The 21,197-nt window shown below is 41.2% G+C and overlaps 1 protein-coding gene across 1 annotated transcript in view; it reads right to left on the bottom strand.

Annotated features, from left to right (window-relative positions):
* The window catches only part of MAP1A (microtubule associated protein 1A), a 52,152-nt gene extending 32,481 nt beyond the window's left edge, over positions 1 to 19,671 (bottom strand). Inside the window, 2 exon segments of the mRNA XM_017738106.1 lie at positions 19,334 to 19,435; positions 19,626 to 19,671. Of these exon segments, the coding sequence (XP_017593595.1) occupies positions 19,334 to 19,435; positions 19,626 to 19,656 (133 nt within the window). The 5' untranslated portion in view covers positions 19,657 to 19,671.
* Between the last annotated feature and the right edge of the window lie 1,526 nt (positions 19,672 to 21,197).

The following is a 21,197-nucleotide window of genomic DNA, read 5'->3' as shown; positions in this document are numbered from 1 at the left end:
GCTCTCGATCTCCGGGCAACGGCGAGCACCGAGATCCTGTCCCGCGCTGCGAAATACCCGACACGGGTAAACCGCGGCCCGCGCTCCGAAATGCCTGACACAGGTCAAACCTCAGCCAGCACGGGTACCGGTGCTGGCTGAACACTTTTCCCAGCACTCTCAGGCCACTCCTCACGGGCTCCCGAGGAGTGCTCCCCATCCCACCGTGGGCGCCTTCGCCTTATGCGTCTCAAACTGAAACCTCACGTCGGACTCCAGCTGCAGAGCAGCTCCTCCAGTTAAAGACAAGCGACACGAACCACTCCACCCAGCTCCAGCTACCCAGTCGGGGACAGATGTGCCTGGCACCACACACCAGCGCCCGGCTGCTCACGCACAGAGATGGGTCAGCGGTGAGCTCGGACCACACTGGACAGACAGTGGACGCGAATGAGTGACGCAAGAATGGCAGGTATTCGACCTCTGGAGACCTATTTCCAGCATTTCTCAGATAAATGTTAACATTGTTTTCTGAGAACCTTGCAACTTGTCTCATAATCAGCACCTGCTCCAAGGCACTTGCAAAGAATTGTACCTCCTTGTTTCTGCTCTGCTGGGCTCAAGCATCCCAGTCCAGCACTGGAATACAGAGATTACTCCATGGTGTGCTAGTTGGAAGCAGTGGTTTTTTTCCCCCCACAGCAAGAACTGAAACCACTCTCACTGCCCTGTTTGCCTTACACATGATGCTGGCTTACTTCTAGATTCCAGAATTAACTGTGAAAGCTGGAGATGTCCTGCCTGCCCCACAGCAGGTCTCCCTCTCAGTGATTTTAGGACTGTCTGACACAATGGAATGCTCAGAAATAAAAATATCACAGAATTTTAAGTTTTAGAAGTTAAAAAAAAACCTAAACCAGAACCTTCTCTTCTGTAGCTTTCAGATGATGTCAATCATTGGCAAATATCTGTGAACCTGAGAAAAAAAAATCAATGCACTAGATCAAACATCTTAGATTTCTGTATGTTTTGGACAGGTAACATAGACACATCTTAACATCCTATTTTAAAAGACCAAAGGTTAAAACATTCTCAAAGGACAAAGTATGGAAAAAATAGCTCCATGCTATGAGTCCCCTGTGCACCACAGTGGACATTCTTTGAAACAGAGGGGGTCATTATCACTACCCATTATACTTATTATCCCACTATTACCAATAAAACACAAGCTGGAGAGTTTTGCATAGTCAACATGACTAAGGAGTTAGAAGTAAAGAGCCAAGTAAGCAGGTGGGGATGCAGATGACTGCAAACCAAACGTGCAGTCCACTTTTACAGCTTAAAGATGCACAAGGTGAGCAAAGGATACCACCTTAAAGGCGCTGTTCTGCAGCAGTGCTGATGACAAAGCAGGAGGATGTATTTGCTATTACTGCTTCACATAAACTAGGCTTCTTAATATTTAAGTTAAGATCATCCACTGTAAGAACTGCCCAGCTGGGTAGCCCAGGGACAATTTCATCCCTTGGGCAGTTCTTCAGGTCTTTCCTAATAAACCCACAACACTGAGACATGTCTGGCACTTAAGAGAGCAGTGCCAATGGTGCAGGAGGGAAGGGAGGGGTTACATAATCTGAGTCTAGAACTGACCCACGCTGGAAATTGCACTGCCATTAGTCGATTTTTCAGAGCACTCCAGAACGGCAGCTCTGACTGCAGACACAGGAAGGGCGTACACCCCAGGCCATTTTACACGGGGACACACAACTCTGCAAGCCCTTTCCTTTTCTACACCCACTACAACAGTGATCAAATTTAGCCCCTAGCAGGATATTCAGAGCAGCAAGATCTCCTTCTGTATTGATTTTTTTAATATTGATATATTCTATTTCAAGCAGCAAAATTAGATTTTTCTGTCTAATCAGGACATATCCTGATTAGTAATTGTTTCAAAATCCCTTCCTATTAACAGTCATGCAAGTACATTTTAAAGCATGAACTAGCCAGATGTCCTTAAGTGCATTAAAACCTTTTAAATATATAAACAGACTAATTTGTTATCTTCCATTCATGATCTTATTTTATAAGGAAACAATATTGTTTCAACAACATCAGGCTCTTTTCTTTCGCCTCAGAATACTTCTTTATAAGTCACAAAAATTCAGCATCTTCCAACTGCTATTGAGAATTTACATCAGAAATAGCTATCTCTATGAAATTAATGTCTGACGATTGGTGCATCTACTGTCTCTAGTTTCCCTCTCACTTTCTGCTCTTAGTTATGTGTTCACACCCCAGCAAACTGGAATGCATATTTTTATACTTTGCAAGTGGTTTTTGACAAAGCAAAAGTCATTTATGAGGTATGGCGGTTTTCACAAAGCACAGTTCTTGGAATATGTGTACTGCTTGACCAGCAAGACACTTCTCAAAACTGAAGAGGTTCTTAAAGCAGCTGCTGCCTTTACCATGCACCTGTTATTTAAGAGGCCTAAGAAGCCTCCTGCATGCATCTTCTTTGAGGCAGCCCTCCTGCCTTCATGTGATCAGGTAACAGTTGCAGATAATCTTTTCTTTTTAGCTTTTAAAGAAAATAACACTTAGCAAAGCCTAAAAATAGTTGACAAAAGCAAAAGGGAACTAGTAAGGAAAGCACTCACTGATCTTCAAGGCACTTCCAGTTTGTAAAAAAAGGCACTGAGCTTCTACCAGGAAGACCTAGACCTATGATCAAGAATATTTCCATTTCTTCAGTCCTTCAGGAGATTCATCTGACAGTTATGGGACCTCACAGACCAGGCACCAGGACCAGTACTGAGATGAGGCTCATTGAGGTTCAATTCCAAGCACCACTCAAACATGAAAGTTTAAAAACACTATTATTCTCTGATGCAAGGATAGATTTATTTCAGGTATTGAATTAGAAAAGAGACAGGGAACTTTTCCCTACTTACGCTAAAAAAACCTCAAACCACTTTTTTCCATTTTGTCAAACTGACAACTATGATTTGAAACAAAGATCCTGTCTTTGGGCTATTCCCTGTCCACAGGGCTTTGAAAAGGCCACAAAGCCTCCTGGGATGTTAGGCGTAATTCCTTTCTGACTCGGATATGGAATTAAACATGGAATTAAACTGTTAAAAATGTGAACACTTATTTCATCACTACACACCTGAGCCAGTATCACACTGACAGGAATGTTCTGGATCGTAAATAGTAAAAAGCTATAGACAGGGTCTTCCTCTAGGCCAGCATAAATATAAGAAGTCAGTTCTTAAAATGTTTTCCTGTTATTTTCAAATGTTAGGGTGGATCCAGGGTCACATCTCCATTTTTTCTCTACTATGGTGTTTAAAACAGTTTTATATAAGTGAAGGCTGTGTGTTTTTATGAAGTATGACATCTCAAAAACTCCAGCTAAAGCATAAGACTTACAATGAGTCTAAAGGTCATGCTTCTCTGAACAAACACTCCAAACTGCCTACCATCTTAAGCTCAAAAACATCTGATTGTCTTAAAAACTCTAGGCCAAAGGCTTTATAAGAAAAGAGATTCTAATGAAGAATATACTATTTTCTGAAAGCCTTGGGACAAAGAATAACCATGGCCTGACCCAGACACAGCCCAGTTATTAATTTGAGTAAAATATATTTATTTCCCCACACCTCTGTGTGAAAAGCAGAGTTCTGAGTGCACAGAACTCTGACCTCTCCATTAGCTCTGCATCCCAGCTTCCAAGCTCTCCCTGCACAAGGCTATCACAGCATGTGCAAGAGCAGAGGCATTAAACTCTCCCCACAGCACAGTGGACAGAAAAAAACTGCCAAGAAGCACAAGGATTTGTTTGCATTTGTCCTCTTGGAAGATTTCTTTGCTTTGACTATCCAGTTACTGACTTTGGCAGGCTATCTGCTTTCAAACAAACAAACTGATGACTTTTTCAAGTCTTTGGCAAATCACTTCTAAAATCCTCTTAACTATCTTCATTTCTGTCTAGGTACAGCAATTTTTACTCTTTTCTATGGGCTTTACTAGGATGTATTTAAAGGATACTCATTTTTGCTGAATACTGCATCTTTCTCTGCAACTGTTTAATGAGTCTTCCTATCTCCTTTCTTATTTACAGGTATTTATATCTCTTTAATCTGTATGGTTGCTTAAATTCTGACCAAAGAGGTATTTCTCACTTTTTTCAAGTTTTCTTATTTTTAAATAACCATTTCTGAAATGCAGTGACAACTCTTTGGTTATTGGTATAGTTCTATTTAAAGGAACCTTTGATCCCTAAAGTATTTAATTCTTTCATGTAATTTTGCAGGCACAGTTATATATTATTATTATTATTGTTATCTATAACAATACAGCATATTTAGGCTTCTCTTCCTTAATTTGAGAATGATGTTTTCACCTTTCTGATGCTTCTGGGCCTAAGGAGTAATTATTATCTGAGCTATTGAGAATTAGCGGCCCTAATGTGGAATTTTTACAAGTTTAAAGGTGGAGAGCCCAAGTCATCCATTCCGTTTAGTTTTATATAATTTTCTTCTCCAAGTAAGGTTTTACTTTTGTGGTAATAGCATCCCTAGTGCAGGCCCAGAGAGACTGTCAGCACCTGCTACCAGCCTCTTTTCCAATTCCTACTTTAAACAAATTCATGAACCCTGTGAGTTTTCAGTAGCAACATTCCGGTCCTTCTTGCCCCAGAAAAGAAGGTTTTAAAAATGGTGATCCTAATTTAACTCAGCAACTGCAAACCTTTAGGGAAAACGATGGAAGATGACCTGTCTAGAACTCTCGGTGGAAAGGATAAAGAGGTTTATAAATCAAGGCTGTAAAACTAGAGCAAACACAAGCAGTACTAAAAGGCCAGAAGGAATGTGAAAAGAGGGACTGAGGCAAATACCAGAGCACAGTGAGAACAGCAGTGTGTTCCTGTATGAGTGCAGCACGGCTCCTTAGCACCCAGAAGGATGGCAGAGAGGGAGGGGGACCAGGATCAAATCCCAGTGATTTCTTAGTGACAGTGGGACAAAACCCTAGTGTTTTCCTAATTACTCTGAGTTCAAGGATAGACTTCTCCAAAAGCATTTCCAAGAAGCAGGATACATCTACCATGCCTTCTGCCAGTGTTGGAGCTGGCTGTACTTCTCAGCAGCCAGCTGGGCCAGCACCAGCACATGAAGGCACCCATAGACACAGCAAAACTTCCTACATTTCCCATCAGACAAGAGAGCAAAGGAGAAGGGACAAGCCAGATCCGTCACTGAAAGTAAGAAAGAAATGCAACCAAGGCAATGTGAGAGAAGCTACATGAGCCAAATCCTGGTGCAAGATCCCTCTTCATGCAGAGGGGATTTTTTCCTTCCAAACTGCCTCAGATCACATTCTTGCTCTGAACCAGACAGTAACCTGTTGTAAAAGGTACCAGCTGCCCCAAAAATGGATTCCTGGGAACCTGCTCTTTTAACTGTTTTCAAGGCCTGGACAGGGGCACAAAGGCTGCTAACACCCTTATGGAGAACAGCATCAGTCCAGAGGCACCAATTCAGCAGGTACCCTGCCTGTTATTAAGGTAGCAAATGCCATGATGCTCTACAGACAGGGAGCTGGTAGGACAGCTCTGACAAAAATCACAGCAGGATCCTAAGAGAGAGACAACAGGCATCAGTGGCAAAAATGAGGATGTTGCAAATGGCAGGCAGGAGCTAAGCCTGGCAGAGAAACCAAAAGGAAGGTTGGAGAGAGGATAGAATAGAATTTAGAACTGGCAGTGGCACAAGTAAAATTGCCAAGACAACATACAGTTGGGAAGGTTGACAACACTCTGGATATACTTCCATGTTTATATGGCTGTAACATTGACTGGAGATGACTTGCTTAAAAAGAGGTACATTTTTATTAACCCATACCAGGGGTTAATGAAACCATCAGAGGTGCTTCGTTTTTTTGTGTAACATATAGAATTGGAAACTGAGATGTTGACATGCAGACACTTTTATGTAAGCAATGCAAAACAGTTCTGCCACATTTTGTGAGGCTGCAGAACCCATTACCTGTCAGGTTCAGGCAGATTTAACAGGCATTGTTTGGAGGCTTCTCTCACAATGGATCCAGGTTTGAAGACAAGCTAAAAATTATAGGAAAAACTAACAGTGACATGATCTAGTTACTACTACATGCAAAGATACCACAGAAATAACCATACGCTATGATTACAGAACAGAAATTGCTCTTTCAGGCATATTTTAAATTTAAAGAGATAAAACATTAGTCCCTGCAAACCAGTTCTAGTAAATTGTGTGCATATTTGGGATGTCATGGTTTCTAGACACTTTCTGCTTATAAGATCTGCTTAGTCAAGAAAAAGAAAAAGTAAGAGAAATATGCAAATGTTCTTTAGACATGGATCAAACAGGACATCCATTTCAGGCAGTATTCCCTCCTGGGTTTATGCTCTCCTGTATGATAAGACCAGCACTGCAGCACATGCTTTCCTGCAAAGATCTTGCTCAGATGAAACAAGAGAGGGAAAACAAAAAAGGGGTGGGGGTGTGGTGAGAGGAGGAAGGGAAATCAATAATCACTTTGAATTATTCATCCCCATGAAATAGGAATAAGAATGCAAGCAAATGCCATCTTTAGAACAGTGATCCCAGGAGAATTTTCTTTATAGAAGTCTGTCTACTGCAGGTTTTTTCTACAGAATCATTAGTACTCACAAAAATTTCAGAGGCAAAGTAGGATTAGGTCAAACCCAAACCATTCACTTACCTGAAGGCACATAACATTGTAAATAATCATTGCAAATTTCTGCAATAGCTACTGTCAAAGTGAAGGCAGACAAAATCCAGAATAGGCCTCGGTGTACAAAAATGAATAAAACACTGAGATCAGGTCATCTGAAAGAAATATATGTCCTTGTCCTATTGTGTTGTTCAGAAATCTTTTTCCTTTTTTTTTTAAAAGCATCAGAAATTTAAGTCTCATCTAACTCAACCATCCTAAAAAGTTCCACAGATAAGGACCAGCATCACTGGAGCAAACCCCACTGTTTAAAACCAATTCAAAATGTATTCCATCAAAGCAATTTAACAAAGGCCTGAGAAATCAAAATCACTGAGTTATTCCCAAGCTACTGCCTTAAGGACAGCCCAGACTTAGTCTTTCTTTTTTAAAAGGTAACAAAGAAAAAAAAAATCATTCACACCTACAAGGACACAAAGTACTAAAGAAAACAAAACAAAATATTCTTGGTTTACATTGTGTCCTGAAGAAAGGTCCAACCATTCCCCAATGATCTTATCATTATTTTCCTTTTCTATCAAATTCAAGGGTAAATCTTCCTTCAAGGTCCATTCAAACAGATCTTGACCCCTTGAATATTCTATATGACAGACAGTACAGCAGGACTGGTTCAGCTCAATGCACTCCCTCCTCTGTCCTTGAAGGATAAGAAAGATTATTCCAGGATAAACCCAGTTATTCTTTGCCTCCATATACACTTCAAGATTTTGAATTCCATTAACTGCCAGCAACATTTAATCACAGCATCTGGTTTTAGAAGCAAGAGTAACAATTTAGTAAGGCAAGTTCTAACTTTAGAAATGCAACTGGTGAATTCACAACTGGGGCGATTTCAACTCTAGGAGTTTTGAGCTAAGAAACTCGCAAAATTGCCAAGTTAATTATCTGTGGAAACCAAATGCAAAAAAACACAGGAAAAACCTCACCAAACATTATTTTTTGCTCTGTTTTGTATAAGGACTAATTCTGAGTAGAAAATAACTATATTGGTTTATTTCTAGTTGAATAATTATATCAGAACAGTCTGGTTTGTGAAGACTTACTCTCAAATAAGCATGCCTGCATCAGGAGTTCCCCCACTAGCATGTTACTGACAGCTTTGCTAGCAGCTCCCACACACACCAGACCTAAGTGATGACAGGAGAAAAAGCAGGTGGATCACAGCAGTGACCTGTACTGGCTTGGCTTTCCAGCAGTGTCCCACCACCACCCCTGCAGCAGAGGAGCCCCACACACAACACCTATGGCAGATAACGCATTCTCCACTATTTACCACCATGACAGAAGGAATTCTTGGCTGGGCTGACTACTTTCCCTTAATGAACACATGTGCCTCTGTTTAGGCCCAGTTCTCTTCATAAATGACTTGGACATATGACTCAAAGGGATACCAAGTAAGTTTGCCAGTTATACTACATTAAGAGCAGCTATTGCCTCCCTCAAAGGCAGAAGGCAGACAAGTCTTACAGAGAGGCCTTGACAATTCAGAGAGTTGGGGAATCACCAACCGTATGAAGTTTGAGGACAGGTGTTGGATTCTAAACCTGGAATGGGGCGACCCTGGATGTATGGACAGACTGGGGAATGAGAGGCTGGAGAGCAGCATTGTGAGAAGGGACCTGCGAGTCCTGGTTGATGGCAAATTGAATATGTCAGCAGTGCCCTGGCAGCCAGGATGGCCAACAGCATCCGGGGGGGCATCAGGCACAGCATCGCCGGCTGGGTGAGGGACGTGATTGTCCTGCTCTGCTCTGCACTGCTGCGGCCTCACCTCAAGTCCTGGAGGCAGTTTAGGGTGTCACAATACAAGAATGATCTGGAGCTATTAGAGAGCATCCAAAGGAGAGCAACAGAGATGGTGAAAAGTCTAGGTGAGAAGCCATCCTGAGGTGAAACCTCACCAGGGTCTGCAGCTTCCTCATGAAGGGCAGCACCGATCTCTGCTCTCCGTGACAGGACCTGAGGGATGGGCTGGAGCTGTGTCAGTGGAGGTTTAGGCTGGGTACTAGCAAAAGGTTCTTCCCACAGAGGGTGGTCAGGCACTGGAACAGGCTCCCCAGGGCAGTGGTCACAGTCCCAACGCTGCCACAGCTCAAGGAGTGTTTAGACAACAATCTCAAGCATATGGTGGGATTTTGGGGTGCCCTGTGCACAGGTTGGACTTGATGATCTTTGTAGGTCCATTCCAACTCAGGATATTCTATGATTCTATGATAATTACCTATGGTTTATAACAGACCCGTCATATGTTCACATAAAAAAACCACCTTACCTAAAAAAGTCTACATAACACAAAAATCCTAGCACCTCCCCAAAAAACCCACAAGCAATAGCTAAAACACGCATTTGGTTTAAAATGAAAATAGGAACTATCTTCAGGTAGTGACTTCATTTTCTTTGCAGTGTTCGTAGTATTCCAAAGCTCAAACTCAGGAACTGACCCATTTGTTCCACTACTGCTTCATACAGACCAGCAGGATAAAGCAAAAAGTAAAAAGAAATTACAGGTGGATTAGGGAACTGGTATGGGTCCTCTGCAGTAACACATGTCCTGGCAAGAAACCAGGAGAAGCTGATTGCCTGTCTACACAATCCCCCAAAGTTTCCAAATCAACTGGCAAGGCATTCCACTATACAGAACAGAATGAAAACAAGTTGGTACTTCAGAAGAAAGATTCCTCTAGACCCGAGCCATTAACGATCCCCATTAACTCCACTTCAGAATTCCTGATTTTCTAGCACAAAGACTACTATGATTTCTTAATATCAAACAGAAAGCATGTCATCTCAGATTATCCAAGAAAGAAACAACATCAGATCAGGAGGGGAAAATGATGCCTCAAGTCTGCAACTTAAGTTCTTACAGAGGGAGGAGAGAGGTGTATGTTCCAGCAATGCCATAGTTAACAGAGCAAGGCAAAATCCTGTAACTGAGCCAGTCAGACTGAGGGACATCTGTTTTCTAAGAAGGTAGGAATTATGGCATTAAAATTACAATAGCACATGACAACAATTAATCTTGGGGCAAAGTAGGATTAACATGTTCCATCCACACTGTTTTTCTACTTTTCAGAATCTGGACCTAGTGGAAGAATTTATTTCCCAAAATAGCAGCTCAGATTCTAGATGAGATCACTGCAGTTCTGTTTGGACCCATTGCCTGCACAGGTGAAGCAGAGCAGCAGCCTTGTCCTCCTTGACCAAGGGCCTGCCACAATCACCAGGGTATACAAGCACCTAGTGCTGATTGCATGGCCTGTTTCTCTGGCACCTGGCCCACAAATGCCACCCATTACTCTGTGCTGGAACAGTAAGATAGGGCACATTTGCTGGCTGTGAGTGGCTTTCCACCCCACAAAGCCACCGTGGGAAGTGCAGCAGAACCTGACGGCCAAACCATGAGGTCACATACAGTAAAGGCTCAGCCCTGGTCCTCAGCCTACAAAGGATGCCACCACTGGTGCACCCAAAACCACTTACCTGAGTGCAACACCTGCGTAAACAGGAACTGAGAGCAGCTGGTCAGAGACTCACTCCTTGAGCCCACACCAATACCAGTGATTCTTTAAAAGCAAAGGAAAGGGAGCTGCACTCACAACATGGTAGAGGGAAACAGACCAAGAAATCTGTCAGAAAATTATACACAGCCGCTGAAACTCACATGTTAAAGATTATTTTCCTGCTTAATCCTGCTTCCCCTTTGCTCATCATATTTATCTTAGCAAGGTCCAGTTGACTAGGAGTAGAAAAGCCTACTCTAAGCCACTGCTCCTGGGCACACTAGAGAAAAGTGGACAGAACCAGAGTGAAATAATAAATAATGATACCCATCATATTTATAAGGCTTTCCTTCCAAAATCTAGACGTGACTGATACCAGAATTCCAGCAACATTAAAAAAAAAAAAAAAAAAAAAAAATCACCAAAAGCTTGTATTAACTTGTACTAAGTATCTCTAGTTCCAACACCTCTGCTAAACATGGAATAATGTGAAGACTTCAAAAGCAGCATGTATTAGAACTTCTCTTATTTAGGTCTCTACTCTGTTGCTGCAGTTGCCATGCTTACAATGCACATGGCCACCAAGAGAATGCTGCCTTTGTCAAACTAAAGAAATGTCACTGCAACACAAAAAATATAAAACCAAACCCACAAATACCAGCAACCCTCCTTCCCCCCACAATATTCTGTGTGCAGCTACTGGGATGGACAACATGAAATAGCTGCCAGAGCACAGTTTGAAGAACTGTTCTGCATCACACAGATCATCCATAAAATGTTATCCAATGACTGACAGCTGCTAACATTGTAAGATGGAGAAAATGGTGTCTTCAACAGCCTTTGCTGGTTTTCTGCTGCTATTCGGTGGAAGCACATCCTCTTCCCACCCCTCCCCCTGCTTCTTTTTCCTTAACTGGTTCACTCAGTACTTTTGAACCGTTCTTATTTTTAAAAAAACCAACATAGATAGGGAGGGACCTGTAAGGGGGAAAGGACAATCAATTTGGCTTGATAGACCACTGATCTGAACTAGTAAGTCATTTCCTTTGATCTTACTTGCTTTTTAAAAGCTTAACAGAATCTTCCCCATAGTTCTCAGCAAAGGAGCTTAACAGAAGGAGAGCAGCTGAGAAAAAATGGTTCTTTTATAGGAATGATGCTTTCCATGAGTATATCCTGTATGATTCATTGAAGCCTCAGCAATTTCAAATGTACAAGTGTGTATAAAAATGTGAGTTGCAGAGGGTGAATTTAAAACTTACATTAATTTTAGGGCCCTTTCAGTCAGTTACAATGTTTGGGCAGAACAGCACAAGAGTAAGAAACTGATGTTTGCTGAGCCTCTGCTGAGCTGAAGTTCAAAATAGTTCACTGGGGCTTTGGTTTCTTATTTTCACACCGTAGCCTTTTGGGTGTCACAGTGAGAACCTCAAAACACATGGCAGGATCAAAGGAACCATTTGAAATACAACAGGCAAACAGAGATGAAGACTGACAACTCCCTGGCCTGCCAAAGCAGCGTCAGTATGCTGGCATCAGACACATGAAATGCAGCCCATCTTCCCATCTATGCATGGGAAGCATCATTCCTATGAAAGAATCCATTTTTCACAGCTGCTCTGGTTCTGTTAAGCTCCTCTGCTGAATATTGAGGGGAAAATTCTGTTCAGCTTCTTACAAGCAAAGAGAACTCTGAGGATGTGTAATGTCCAGACAAGCTCTCTTAGCACAACAACAGAAACATGTAAGACCATATGTAAGACCATATATAAAAATGCTTCTTTTACCAACTTGAGCAGATGCTTTAATGCTATCTCGTTTTAAAACTAAGCTCTGCAGGTCAAATAGAGCCAGAAACATTCAGTAAATATTTCTGTTCTGTAGTTGAAAGAAATTGAAATATATTTTAGAGACAATGAAATTTTCACAGCAACAGTGGTGGGAGATTGCAGCATTCAGACCAAGCCTATGCAAAAGATAATTTCTGTACAAGATCTAAGATTGACTAAGCTCTCAGCTTCCAATCTGAGCTCCACTACTCTGGCATTTAAGTCCTAGGAGACTGGAAAACCCATCAGCAGTAAAGATTCAAACAGAATACTAAATTAATGTCAATCAGTATGGCTTTACAGAAAAGATGACCTTCCTTCTTAATAAAAACCAAATAAGCTTGTCAAAATCTCAAAGGTTGTCTTGATATAGTGCAATCATTATTTCATAAGTCACGTCATATAAGCCTACACCATGACTCGTGCTGCTCACTGTATTCATAGACTACAGGAAAAGGAGGAAAGGAGACTGGTGGCAAAGCTTATGGATGGTACCAAGTATGGCTGTAGATGAACCGCCAGGGAAGCTTCACAATGCTGAGTTTCATTTGCCCTTTTATTTATCAGTATAATTCACACAAAATTACACTAACTATTGCTAACCAGAGCTAACTGTTACCACTGGGATATCTTGAGGTTATGATAACCTTGGTTCTATTCAGGAGTCAGCTCACTGCTCAGCAGCAGTCAGAAAGCAATAGATATGTCAGAAATCTGCAAAGGAAGAAAAAAAAAAATCTTGTGCCACTGTGTAAATGCATAGCTCTACCCCACTTTGAACACTACACACTTCTGTTCCCAGCATCCCAAAGAGGTAGATCTGGAAGGCATTAATAAAAAATATAAAATGAAAGGTCTGGAATAGTTTCCATATAAGAAACCATTAGGTAAGTCTGGCCTCTGCAATCTGGAGAAATCATGTGAAGGGAAATATGCCAGACCTGTAACACAACCAGATTGGACAGAATTGCCCAATATAGGGAGGTATATCAAAATGAGACCAGACAGGAATAAGAATCCAAGCAAATAAGATGTGGTTGCAGGTTTCTTCCTATGAGAGGTCAATGAACTGTTCTATTCCTTGCTTCCTCTACTCTTAGGGAAAAACTGAAAAACTTTGTGGAAGTTGAAAAGTGATGTTACTAAACAGATAGAAAACATGAGCAGGAAAGAGATATTAGCCAGGACAGTACAAGGAAAAAGTATTTTATGCACTCATCTTACACTCCTGCCCACGCATCCATTTTTTTGTCACTGTGCTGGCTGTACCTGTGGCTTGAGCCAGTACAACTACCCACCCTAACATACAGCAGCCTTAGAGAAGATATATTCTTACAGAACACACAAGTAACTGATTAAAGTATGTCTAACTGGTAGATCCTGGAGGTGCTTGCAAGTCCCACAGAGATATTCTTTACCAGTTATTTGGGAGAAAAATCTAAAGATGTTTGTGACAGGAATCAGCTGGAGAGAGCAATGCTTGGGATTATTGCAGCCACATGTACCAACAAGAAACATGGGCCGTGCTTACAGCCTGGGAAGCTATTTTAGTAGACTGCAATTCATGGGATCTTTGAGGTCATGCTCAGTGTGGTTACTATGAGAGTAAATACAGCCCTCAAGCACACAAGGAAGAAGCACAGAAGCTGACAAGTGCTTGCTTTTGTTGTATTTCTCTGGTCAAAAGTATGTTGGCAGACAAATGGTACAGGACAATTAATTGCTCAAGGACTAGAAATTGCAAAAGTCCAAAGAATCATTGTTGCATCTGTGGGGGAAAAAAAAAATAGTGTTAGCCACTGACTTTTTTTCTACCTGAACATGCAAATTTAGAATATAGTAGTACTTTTATTAAAGAGCTGAACAAAATCCATCACTCAATGATCTATGTTACAGAAATCTCGCTAGCAAGAGGCCACAGCTGTGGGGAACATACACTTTCACTGTAATCTAATTTTCACAAGCAATTGGTCTTTTTCCTCCTGTCTAGAACAGCTTTTGCTTGAACACACAAACTTATCATCTTTACTATCTAGAAGCTATAATTTGAATAAACAAGGCAGCTTTTTTTACTGTCATGCACTTAAGACTCACCACTGAAGACTAACTAAACAGTGCAGTAGGAAAAAGCATTCGGCACAAGCTGACGTTCCAAGACATTCCAAGTTCCACGAAGAAGTTGAATCACTTGTACAAATGAAAACATTGACCTATGGGATATTTGTTAGTGTAAAAGGAGGATCAAATGCAGACTTTGAGAGAAAGAATGTGCATGGTGGGCTTGTGCATTTGCCTTTTCTTCTTATCAGATTTGTAACTTAATACAACCTGGTTTGTGCCAGGACTAAAAGTCCCTGTCCTTTCACTGTTGCAAAGCTGAATACATAGAAGCACAGAACAGCCAAGGTTTGAAGGCGCCTCAAAAGATCATCTGGTTCAACTTCATGGGAAATGAAACATAGATTATACATCTAGCACCCTGTCCAATTACATCTTGAAAACCTTCAGTGATGGGACTCTCCCATGTCCCTGGGAGGTTTTTCCCTGTCACTGATTTTTCTCACAGTTAAAAAAAAAAAATTCTTACCTGACTTGAACACTCTCCCAATGCAACTTGCACTCATGGACCCTTGTGAAGGTAAAGCCTTCATCCTCTTTGTAGCTGCCTGTATGTTCCAGAAAGGCAGTAACACCGAATTCTTCTCCTAGTCCGAGTTAAAAGCCTTCTAGGAGTGCTCATCCAAAAGACAGATGCCTTCAGGAACTGCAACGTAACTTTGCCACATTCTCAGGGAGCTGTGGCAGATACATCTGTATCCTCAATTGGCACAAAGTGTAAAACAAAGGCATCAGTAGGATGTGAAGTATGAGTGTTAAGCTGAATATGAAAGGCTTCAGAGCCTGAAGGCCATCTGCTGACAAGGCAGCCAGTTATTCAGCTGTTACTGATGACTTTCAGTATAAAACATTATGTTTGCAAAGGAAAATGCAAGCTAATACTTGAAAATGCTTAATAGTTCTCATAATCCTTTTACAGATGCAAGAAAAGTATATAATCAATGTTTCGTTATTTCAAGAATTTGTTCCATCAAATTCAACCTGCATTGTGTTTTTAATAGCTTGATTTTCAATTATGTCTTTAGTTATTTTTAAAAAGTTTTTTGAAGGCCAACACAAAGTACAACTTGAGAGAAAAGACCACTGGGGTGGTTGTTGAGGTATTTAAAACCCCCTCTAGTCACACTGAAAGCAGCTGCTAATATTCATGGAGTTAACTGCTTTCAGAAAAAGTGGTTTTCTCTGAACATCAAAATCTACAGATATCAGAAAGCATATTTCCCTTGTGCTGAGAAAGAATTATTTTGAGCATTTCACCTCACACCATGTCACTTTTTATTTGAAAGGGACATTCCCTCCTGGTTTTAAAGAACTCTTAACATCCAGTGCAAGGAGACACTGCCCATGATCTTACACTACTCTGGCAGCCAGTGGCAACTCAGAGTTGTGCAGAAATGCACCTGGGGCTGCCCTTAGCATACAGGAGGGCACACTTCCATTCATTTTTTTCTCCTCACATCACCCTTTCCTTCCTTCCTTCAGACAAATTACTAGGTTCCAGATTCCCCGAATACATCCACACTTGATTTCTTGCTGTGCCTCCCCTCCAAAGCCTGTGAACTATGCTGTGAAGTTACCCTTACAGCATGGGTCATGTCGTCTGTGGTACTCAGAGGACAGCCAGTAAGTCAGTGTGGGAAAAAAGAAACTCAAAACCCCAATTACAAATCAACTTCCATAAGGTGCACTTAGTCTCACTTTACTATTACAAGCTCTGCCCTCAGCTTTTTTCTTCTTGGTTTGAATTTGAGGCTCATTTTCTCCTCATCATCTTTAAGCAGACTAAAAGCTTGTCTGAGGGATAACTGTGCCATCTCTGTTCCCACAGAACACTGCAGTTACATTTTAATTTCAGCTGCAAACACTATGCATTAACATCCTACAAATACAGTTTGGAAATAACTATTGTAACTGAGTGAGAAATTGCAAAGAAGAAAGTCTTGGAATATTCTGGTAGGAGACTGCTTTACTTAGCCAAATTGTATTACCAGTCTCCATCTTTTGTTTCTTGCCAGTGGTGTCAAATGTTTACTGGTTGCTACAAGTCTGTCGAGTGAGAAAACAGAAGGTCAAAGAACTACTCTGGCTTTACAGTAACTGCTGTGCTCCAGCTGTCTTCTCCCTAATCACAGACTGCAAACATCAGCCTTTAAGGGAATGATATTGTCCGATTCACGCACCTCTGAAAAGAATAGTTTTATCCTTCAGATATCCTACTCAGCATACCAGTGTGGAGGCACATGTCCCCCACACAAGCCAGACTGGGATCTTTCAAGCAGTATGGAATCAAAACAACATTAGCTGGAAGGGATTTCAGGAGAGCTCTAGTACAGCCCTCTGCTCAGAGAAGCTAGCACCAAGCTATGAATGCTAAGAGGAAAATCAGTTGCAGGCACTCTTCCCTTTGCCCACGGTAGGAACAAGAGTGTAAGTAAAGTGTAGAGCTGAGCAACAATAAAAAAGTTCTAGTTTTATGTCTGTTCATTTGGAGAATAGTGATGAACAACACCTTCACAGGGCTGTTACAGGATATACAGCAATGAATTTGCAGCAAGTTGCAGCAAAAGCTAAAAAAAAAAAAAAAAAAAAAAAAAAAAAAAAAAAAAAAAAAAAAAGAGATTCTTTACCATCAAAGCAATCAGTAAAGAATAGCTGCTCAAGCAGAAACTGCAAAGCTAAAAGAGCGTTTAAAACTGCAGCTATATTCCAGAGGGTTTTATCTGATGGTACATATGGAATGCAGACAAGATTGTTCCCAGTTTACATTTAAAGATTCTTCTAGATTGTATTCTCAGTCGTGACCTGAAATTTCTCTTGTAGCAGTCTTTCCCGCTTCCTCCCCACAAACCCATAACCATAACCATAGTTTAGCTGTCACTGAGAGAAACCTGTCTGCATGCAAGATCTACCACCATCAAGTAAATCCTGGGATTATAGCATAACTCCTCAATTTAAGCCTTTCAGCATTCAAGATACAGTCCCCTGCACAATCTTCCTGTACAGACTGTCATTATTTTCCACAGTCCCATACAGCTGCTTAACACATTTTAAATTGTAGCCATTATTCCCACACACACTCCTTTTGCCTCTGACAGATCATCTTGCTGCATTTCAGGATCCATGCTTACTGAATAAACATGAATCCAGACAAGGAAATGTGCAAGTATCTAATTTGAGGCAAAGCTGCTCTCTAGACCCCCATAATCCCAAAAGCCTTTCTCTGCCTGCCTGTTCCGGCCTTAAGTGCTGCCAAGGAGATTTATTAGAGAAATTATGTGTGCCAGCTGTACACACTTGCCACAAACCAAGTAGCCCCTACAGTAACGCCTCTGGTCCAAAGACCAATCCATGTCTGCTAGATCCCCAGGCCAGAATCTCTCACATCTTTACTGCTAAGCACATCAGAAGCAGGAGCTGCTGAGAGGCAGCTATGCTTTTCCTTTCCCAAAAAATGTACTAGAGCAAAGAGATACTGTGCTGAGCTAGCTGGAATGTATAGTCCCACAGGAAACTCTGCAGGTGTGTAATGATGGCTCTAAAGAAGAGTGGCAGCAGGACTAATACCAGGTTAAGCTGCACACCTCCAGTTCAGGACCAAGTCTCTACACACAGTTTATATCAGAACTTCTGTTTACCCATCCTTCTGTCAGTAACTTCTGCATACCAAAGTCTGGCCCCTAATTCTGTGGCCAATAGGCTTCCTCAAACAGACTTCATAGCCTCAGATTCCCCAAAGATTTTTGCTTGGAAGACTAAGTCACTCATCTATATGCTTGCTGATCTCTTTGAAGAGCTACAAGATATTTGAAAAGCAGAACTTCCCTTTGCAGCACCAATGGTGACTCTTCCCAGATAGACACTAATCCTGCCTTTTATTGTAGTTGCTGCTGTTTTGCTCAATAGGCCTGATAGTTGGTTAACAGACTTGCATTTCCCCAGATCCATCACAGAAACCTCTTAATAGATGGTTAACAGACTTGCAATTCCATCACAGAAACCTCTTCATAGACTCCCAACACATTCATCACCCTTTGCTCCTCAAGGACCACACTAGGGAAGTGAGTGGGATACATTTTGCTAACATTAATCCAGATATTTCAACTCTGACTTAGAAGAATTCTTGGGCAAATGCTGTACTCATGGCAACTTTTCAGTGCTCTAGTTTATTTGTACTATAGGTCCTGTTACAGCTGCTTCTAATTGAGACTGATCTGCTGAGTGTTTCAAATTATATGTATCATACACATTATTTTAATCCCATAAGTGTATACACACGCACACACCATCATGCAAGGAGGGAGAATTTCCATCCCCATGTTAAAATGTCACAGAGAAGGTGAGACCTCTCAGTCAGTGGCACATTTGAGAAGAGTCCAGGTACTTTCTTTCACAGCTGTCCATTAGGAAAACAGCTTCCCCAACTGGAAAAATTCAGAAGCTCTGACTAGAGTGCAAAACATACAGTGAGCTATAAGATGGTCTTATATAAACCAGGTTTTGCAAGTGTCATCTGTGCTTATTATAGTAACTTAACATATGTTACATAAAAGTATTATAATCAGAGTTCAAGCTTTTCACAAGCTAAGCAAGCTCAATTTCTAATGGTTAATGTTATTCTTATATGCTCTTATTCATTGTTCTCAGGAAAGGGAGCTAGGCCTTCAAAAAGAGGAATCCAAAATGTCATTTGGCTACTCTTACACACTACTTGCAACATCTTTTGTGCATACGAAAACATATTCTAAAACCCAACAGGAAGAGATTGACAATAAATAGCTTACAAAGTAAACAATTTTGTGCCACCTGAATAAGATACAGAAGATAGATGAATTCTAACTTCTAACTCATTTAACAGGCTTTAAACCAGCACATATTTCTATTCAACTCTATTCTCAGTAGTAAGATCTGTAATTTTAAGGTAAATTCATTGCATCCATCATACTGTTAAGATTGTTTTTCTTTAGCATTCAGCTCTGCAGAATCCTGGGCAAACAAGTCACTAATTGAATCACAATCAGTTTTATTCTTTGTTGTTGGTCTGGGGTTTTTTTCCAGACCCAAAACAAGAGTTAAAAGTTAATATATATTAACCAAAAAGCTGACCTTTAACTTCAGAAGAAAACTGAGCCAGATGTCGGGTTACAAAGAGCCGCAGTTGATGATTCAGATCACAGTACAGAGTATCGATGTTCCAGGAACGAATTCCTGTCCAAAAACAAAAGAAAAAAAAAAAAAGAAAGAAAAAAAGTGAGCTGTCATTGTCATTATATCTACTCCAGAAACAGAAGTGGAAAAAGAGAAATGAGCAGGACACACAAGGACCAGGGATGCTCTACTAGATGAGCATACTTAGGATGGCAAAGTCTTCAGAAGCAGAGGACCACAAGATGCTTACCTTCCATAAAATATTTCTTCCTGAAGGACATGCAGTGAGCAAGTCTCCATTTGACTTGGACTTCATGAAAGGGAAACCAACAAGAGATGAGGCCAAATGAACTACACTACCTCCTAACCAAACAAATACATTATGTTAGTTTTACATCTGCACTCTCCAGCACTGGTCACCAGTAGAGATGGACTACTTTGTGGCTATGCTACTGAAAAGCTCAGAGACATCAGCTTCTTTGCTCCTATAGCCCGTGCATCCTCCAAGTCACAAAAGCCCCCCACCCCTCCAACTTGGTCTGCCTAATCACTCCTTCAAAGACGCTGATCCCACTAAGACCCTTTGAGTCTGTTCTTTAATCTATATAATCTTTGCCAGCTAATTGCCTTCATATCACAGCAGGAAGCTGCTTCTGCTCCCAGAGCAAGTGGCACCAAGCCATACTGGGGAAGTCACCTTCAGACCTCAATGTGAGCAGGCGTACATTCTGGAGGACACCTAACACTACAGACCACAGATCTTCAGTTCCCAGTAGGGAGCAGCCTTTCCTAGATGGTGTGACTGTAGACTGTGCCACAATGAGCAAAAGCAGGATATCACTAAATCCCTACTCCAGCATCTGGTACTGATGCCAGCTGATGTTCGGACGTTGAAGGCCAATGCTACAGACTTCTAAAGTTAACTGAAACAAGAATTTCAGCTCCGGTATTTATTGATGGAGTCCTCACTGAGAGTTCTTTCACCATCTCTCTTGCATAAAATACAAAGTTTTATTGCCTCTATTATCTGCTTTCTTTCAAGGGAACCATGTTAATTTTCCATGGAGATATCATTCCCATTTACTGCCGTTCTAGTTCTCCATGTTGTGCAACAGCTTTTGCTGGCCACTGGTGGGAGAGGATCCTCAAGGACACATGCTCCAGCCTTCTACACATACCAAGACACAGTAATCATTGCATCACACAGATCAGTGGTCTCAAGGCCTGTAGAATCTACAGCAGCTAAAAAAACCTTTGTGCTTAGTTTCTTTTTCTAGTGACAGCTGACACAGTAGAGTAATAAAGCTTATTTATCAGCTGACAGTCTGCACTACAGACTGCACAAAAAACCCTCAGTAAATCACCTGAACTTAAGGGAAAAAAGAAAAGAAAAGGAAAAAGAACCCAGAAAACCAAACTACTTACCAGCACAGTGCCTTTCAATTTGGACATGGGATATGAACAAACTAAATACATAATAAAAAGACATGGAGCAAGAAGGTGGACAAAATGTTTTCCTGTGCTATACTCCAAGAGAGCATAATTGTTTAAACAAATGTCCAATATAAGAGAATCTTAATGCAGTACTTATGAGCATTCTGACCTGGACAAGAACAAGGTGGCACTCTGCAGGGCAAATCCTGCTGACTAGCTGCTGTGTCATGGTCATCGTGTCCTACTGCAGCAATAAGTGCTATTTGAGGTACTGCTACATCCTCTAGGATGCAGAAAGAATAGATGCTCTTTCAGAGCAAGGAAAGGGAAGAGTGAAATTATCTTACTTGTTCTCATACTTGCAACAATTTATTCAACTTTTTTTTCC

This window comes from Corvus brachyrhynchos, unplaced genomic scaffold, assembly GCF_000691975.1.
Source record: "Corvus brachyrhynchos isolate BGI_N302 unplaced genomic scaffold, ASM69197v1 scaffold200, whole genome shotgun sequence".
Classification (NCBI taxonomy): domain Eukaryota; kingdom Metazoa; phylum Chordata; class Aves; order Passeriformes; family Corvidae; genus Corvus; species Corvus brachyrhynchos.
The sequence above is the reverse complement of the archived record's forward strand: the minus strand, read 5'-3'. Positions and strand labels throughout refer to the sequence as shown.